We start from the raw sequence: 6,000 nt of genomic DNA, 5'->3' as shown, positions 1-6,000 counted from the left end.
ACACACAGCCAGCAGGTCGCAAGGGCTGCTGGTGTCACCTCCTGAGGCGGTGTGTAGGATGCCTGGGTCCTATGGACTCCAGAAACAACCCTGAGGGTTAACCCGGGCGGGGGTGGGGAGGGGGTGGAAATGGGGAGGGAAGCAAGGCAGGTGGCCCAAGGATTTGGCACTTCTCCAGAGGCCAAACTCTATCCCCTGCGGAGGGAAAAAGGAGGGAGGGTCCAGCCCACGCCGCTGGCCACATTAGTGCACCAAGAGAACACCAAGTCTTTATTACCGGAATTCCTATGAAACAGCTCCAAGTTAAAAACCACACACAGGAGGAAATAAAAACAACGCAGTGACACACAGAGACCTAGAGCTTTCCCTTCCTGCGCCTGACCCTGGAGCAGGGAAGGTCCAGACCCGTTAGGAGCACACAGTCTAGCCGCCCCGGGCTCGTGGGGGGTGGGGAAGTGTCCTTCTCTCCAGGAGGTCACAGGACTGGCTGGGTGCCAGCGTGGTCCCCCACCCCCATCCTGCACCGCGCACGCACGTTTCCAAACTCGGTCACTCTGTGTGCACCGCACTCCCGAGCCCGGGGAAGCTCCGCCGGCAGGAGTTGAGGTGATGGCGGTCCCATTTCCACCACGCTCCCATTTCCTACCAGTCCCTAGCAGCCCCGCCGCCGCCACCCAAGCATCGGATCCCACTTTCAACCAGGGCCCCGCGCCTGCCCAGGCTTCCCAGCTCTCTCTAAAGGTCGATGAGTTCCCAGATCATGGAACGAGCGAGGCACAATTGCGGCCTCCAGCCCCTTGGTGCCGGCTACACGATCCTAGAATCACCTCTGTTCTTCAGATCACCTCTGGGTCTCCACTTGAGGCACCCGGTAAGTTCCTGTCCCAGGTGCTCCCCCATCCCCCACCCCTGCCCCAGGCTGGTAGCCTCGGCAACTTGCACTTCAGCCCTGCACCTTCTCAGTTGGGGTCACCCTCACCCCGAAACTCCAGTACCTCCCTGCCTTATAAAACAGCAGGACCAGTCCAGCCCCTGAGGAGCCCCACTGTGATGTAAATCAAGAACCAGCTTCGGTCTTCAGCCAAACTAAAGACCAGGCTTAGATAGAATCCTCCAGCTCCGGGGTCACCCTCCCCATCCCTGCTGGGTTAAGAGGAGGTTGCCGGAGGTAACAGCCAGCCCTTAATAGAAGCAGCCCTATGAGCTGGACCCGGCAAGACCAGAGTGTCCAGAGTTCTGTGCAGGTCGGGGCCAAGAGTCAGCAGTTCCGGCCAGGGCTGAGATGGAGGAGGCCTTTAGAAAGAGAGGCCACAGGGGACGGGGGATGCCAGGAGCGACGGGAAAAGAGAAGCAGGAAAGCCCTCTTCAGGCCCAAAGAGTCTCCGGATGGATCATTTTGCCAGTTCTTTAACTGCAACCTTGGCGCTTTCTGGGATCTTTCTTCTTTTCCTTTTCTTTCTTTTCTTTTCTTTCTTTTTTTAAAGGGAGGGGTGGTTCCTGAATTTCTGCTCATCCGCGGTAGAGGAGACAGACTACAGACCAGGTTGTGGCTGGCTGCTGTCTCTAAGGCTCCAGGTTCTTCCTCCAATCACAAGCAACTCTGAAAGTTCTAAGTCCCGTGGAAAGTGGCAGTGGCTGGGCTGGACTGTGGCCGAAGAAGCCTGGGCCGTGGTCTGCAAGCACCGTCTGTCTCGGCTGCAGCTGGAGGGCACGGGTGTTCCTCTCTGGTTACCTCCACCCGGTCAGAACAGCTCTGGCAAGGCGAAGCTGCTGGCACCTGGGGAGTAGGGAAACCGTGTGATGTTTTCATCAAAGGGGTTCCCTGGTCTTTCCCTGCCTGGTTCCTGGAGAATATGAGGGAGGCACCGCCTTTCTCCAGTGGTTCTAGATCATCCTGGAACTCTGCTTCGGACGACATGACACCCACTGCTCAACCACAGGATCCTAGCAGCAAGACATGGAGGGGGAGAATGGGGTGGGAAGGAAGCTCTGCCTGTGAAGGCCTTACAGGTGGGAGGCTGCTCCACCCATTCTGTGTCCCGTTAGTAGGTGGGGGTGCGGGGGTGGGGCAGGGGAGGCTACACTAAGTAAGAGAGCCTGAAGGGGCAGAAAAGTGATGCCAGGCTAGAATGTGGTGGGCCTCAGACACCAGGCTGCGTTCCTAAGACTTTTGCTCGGAAGACCCACGAGAAAAGCACGGGAGAGGTAGGACTACAGTGATGTTTGGTGATGGGATTAACAGGTAGGGCCATGAAGACATGAGTGATGGGGAAAGCTAGGAGGCAGGAGGCAGGGAGGAGAGAACAGCTTGCATTGAACTGATGGGGTACACTGTAAAGATCGCGGGGAGCAGGAGAGCCAGCAGATCTGGAGGAGCAGCTACTGAGGAAGAGGACAGTTGGGCCCTTAGAGCAGGAAGGGACAAGACAGAAGAGTCCAGGGCAGAACGATGAATAGGTACTGAGGGGGAGGGGTACTGACGGGCTCCTATGGGGGAGGGGACAACCAGGACTCCTGGACTCCTAGGCAGACCAGCTGCAGTCAAAACCTGGGCATTGCTCACGGAAGGGAGCCAGAATGCACAGCAGGCCCTGGACCTGGCAGGTGACTGCCCGGATTCGGTCCCTTTCTGGAGCGGCCACTTTGCAGCGGATGCTGGGGGATCTTTACAGGGGAGTTGTAGAGGAGAAAAAGCTGGACAGTTCAAAAGTGATGATGAGCAAGTTCTGAGATGGGGCGGCTCTGGGTAGTCCTCCTCTCTCCTGGGTACCAGTGGGATACAAGAAGGGGTACGAGTGGGGGTGTCTCCTTAGCTCCCCTTACTTGGGTACCCCAGAAAAGCAGGAAGCTGGGGTGCAGCTCTGTGGGTAAGGAAAGCCCGGGAAGCATGGAAGAGAGCTGAAGAGGAGTCCTGAGAGAGAAGAGTGTGTTGCCTGCACTTGCTGGCTCTACCCTCTGTGGCCTGGGCTATCTCACTGCCACTACCACCATAAGAGGGGCATCTGTTCCTCCATGGTTGGAAACAGGACCAGACCCACCGCACAACGGCTCAAGAAAGCCTAGTCGATGCTGAGCACTGGGACCGGGACAGCAGGTGGGCAAGCAAAGCAGATGGGTGGGCAGGCTGTGCCTCATGGGGGACGGGGCACCTGAAGAGGGCCAGGCATGCCTAGTTTCTGCAGGAGATGCTGGCGTTTCCTATGTACACCCCCTCCCCCAGTAGAGTACACAGGGAGAGAGGAAAGGCAGGCCAGTCCCGAGGCTCCAGACAGAAGCAGCCACTCCAGGGGCTATTTCCAGAACCCTGACCATCCAACCTAAGCAGGGGACCGAACACAGTTCTGCATGTGCATGACCACAATGCTTCCATTATCCTCTTAACATTCACTGTGTGTCTCAGAATGTCTTTTCAATGGGGCTACAAACTATTCGAGGTCAAAAGCCGATTTGGTTTTCCTGTTCAAGGCATCTGTGATGACGATGATGATGATGACGATGATTCAGGCAGATGTGATTGTTTGTCAAATGAATAAATAACCAAATTCTTAAAAGTACAAAAGCCAGAATTGATACAGCAAGTCTGTAATTCCAGCATGTGGGAAGTAGAAACAGGAAGAAGTGAAGTTCAAAGCTGGCCTCATCTATATAGCCAGTACATTCAAGGGTAGTGGGGTTATGTAAAACTAAACTATAAATGTATATGTGTGTGTGTGTATGTGTATATATATGTGTGTGTGTGTGTGTGTGTCTGTGTATATATATGTGTCTATGTGTATGTATGTATATGTGTGTGTGTATTGTGTGTGTGTGTGTGTGTGTGTGTGTGTGTGTGTGTGTGTGTGTGTGTTGGTTTGCAGGGGGAAACCATGTGCAATACCACAAGAAAAGTAAGCCAGGATCAGGGTTACTGTGATGTCACAGCCCAGCACCTCTGGATCCTTGGGAGGACACATGGTGGGTGGTGTCCAAGCTGCCCCTAGAAGCTGTGGCCCCAAGCCTTACCTCTTACTGTCCTTCTCTTAGGGCCTCTTCCACCTTAGGCACCTCCTGCCGCCTTCCCCGGAAGTCTTCATCTGAAAGGCAAAGGGAAGCCACCTCATCTTCCACCCTGCAGAACCTCACTTGGGCCTGTCCCCAGACTGGGCAGGGGAGCTGCCTCAGCTGTCCCTTAGCTTGGGTCCTGATGCCAGGGTAGCAGTGGGTGGGCGTGGTGAGAGAGGCAAAATGCACCGGGTGCTGTCTTGGCTCTACCACTGAGCTCAGCCTTGGACAAGTCTTACCCTTTGTTTGGGCCTCAGTTTTCTCATCTATCAAGTGGGATAGGGATGATGGACTATCCAGAAGACCCCTAAGGCATTCTAGTCTTTGCATGGTGGTTAGGTGACTCCTAACCACCACCACCCCTTTTTTTCTTTTTGCATTTTCTTTTCCTTTCTTTTTTTTATCTTTTGTTTTCTCTAGGCAGTGTTTCACTGTGTAGCCCTGGCTGTCCTGGAACTCACTCTGTAGACCAGGCTGGCCTCGAACTCAGAGATGCACCTGCCTCTGCCTCCCAAGTGCTAGGATTAAAGGCATGTGCCATCTCTTGACCCTTTAAGAACCTGATGATGAAGGTTTGTCCATGAGTGGCCTCGCTGGGTCTTTTGACCCCTGTGGCCTTTAGAAGGGACTGGGTAAAAAGTTCAAGGCCCGCAGACTGAAGATTTCTTTCTTTCTTTTTCTTTTCTTACTTTGGTTTTTTTTTTAATAATTTATTTATTTGTATTTTCTGTACATTGGTGTTTTGCCTGCATATATGTTTGTAGGAGCATCCCCTGGAACAGGAGTTACAGACAGTTGTGAGCTGCCATGTGGGTGCTGGGAATTAAACCTGGGTTCTCAGGAAGTGCAGCCAGTGCTCTTAACCACTGAGCCATTCTCCAGCCCCATTACTTTGTTTTTTGAGATAGGGTTTCTCTGTGTAGCCCTGGCTGTCCTGGAACTTGCTCTGTAGACCAGGATGGCACTGAACTGGCAGAAATCTGCCTGCCTCTGCCTCCCAAGTGCAGGGACTAAAGGTGTGTGCCACCACCACCCAGCTAAACTGAAGCTTTCTAACTCATGGTTGTCCATGTATGAGGCCGGCCTGCCTATCCCTCATTCCCTAGAGAACATTCTCTAGGAACAGTACCTGCTTGCTGGGTACCCCTTTAGGGACAACAGGAATGGAGTGGCATCGTGTGCACCACATTTCTGTGGCCTACCAACGCTTGACATGTCCCCTAGACTGCGTGTCCCCTTGCTGAACATGAAGCACTAAGGACCTCCTCTTGAAGGGTCACCCATCACCAGCAAGTTGGAACGCCACGTCCCCCGCCCTGCCTCACCATAAGCATGACCCTCCACATCATCCAGGAGGTTGGCTGTTGATGCAGCAGCTCCCAGCCTGCCAGCCTGTTCAGGAAAACTATCCCAGAGACGAACGGGAACTGTCACGGCTTATCCAGTCTGCCTGTGCTCTGTCCTGCCAACCCCCCAACCTCTATCATCCCCCCTGTTCTCTAACTGCCTAACACTGCCCCCCAGGCTCTCCCCTGGGATCAACCCAGCAGCTAGCCAGGCCCTAACCCCCCTACTCTGCCTCCATCTCTAGGGACAGAGAAGTGACTTTTTCCCTGTTCCCTGTTGGCTATTCAGCTTTCAGTATCCTGGCCCCGTTGGCCAGGCATGGACGGGAGCTTGGGGGTACGAAGACAGGGAAACATCTTTTCACTTGAAGAACCAAAAGCGAGAAAGCAGGCCTCCAGAGGCAAGGCTGCAGGGGACCTGGGAACCAGTCCACCTAGCAAACTTAGGGAAAGATTTGCTGGTTTCAATGGGGGGACCACGTGTTTTCTCCCAAAATGCAGATGGCTCAAGGTCAAAAGCAAAGAAGTCACAGGAAGCATAAGAAGGACGGTGTCCAAGGAACAGATGACAGGTGTCCTGGTTTGCAAAGCAAGGAAGGGAGGCCAGAGCCAG

The 6,000-nt window shown here is 54.1% G+C and overlaps 1 protein-coding gene across 1 annotated transcript in view; it reads right to left on the bottom strand.

The window, feature by feature from the left end:
* Positions 1 to 243: 243 nt before the first annotated feature.
* Positions 244 to 6,000, bottom strand: part of Cuedc1 (CUE domain containing 1) — an 85,076-nt gene continuing 79,319 nt past the window's right edge. Inside the window, exons 9-11 of the mRNA XM_028878223.2 lie at positions 5,367 to 5,425; positions 4,003 to 4,073; positions 244 to 1,777 (exon numbers count right to left, since the gene is read on the bottom strand). Coding sequence (XP_028734056.1) covers positions 4,006 to 4,073; positions 5,367 to 5,425 — 127 coding nt within the window. The 3' untranslated portion in view covers positions 244 to 1,777; positions 4,003 to 4,005. The remainder of the gene's footprint in view (positions 1,778 to 4,002; positions 4,074 to 5,366; positions 5,426 to 6,000) is intronic.

The sequence above is a fragment of the Peromyscus leucopus genome, chromosome 8b, assembly GCF_004664715.2.
Source record: "Peromyscus leucopus breed LL Stock chromosome 8b, UCI_PerLeu_2.1, whole genome shotgun sequence".
In the NCBI taxonomy this organism is placed as follows: domain Eukaryota; kingdom Metazoa; phylum Chordata; class Mammalia; order Rodentia; family Cricetidae; genus Peromyscus; species Peromyscus leucopus.
This window is presented reverse-complemented; position numbering and strand designations above follow the sequence as displayed.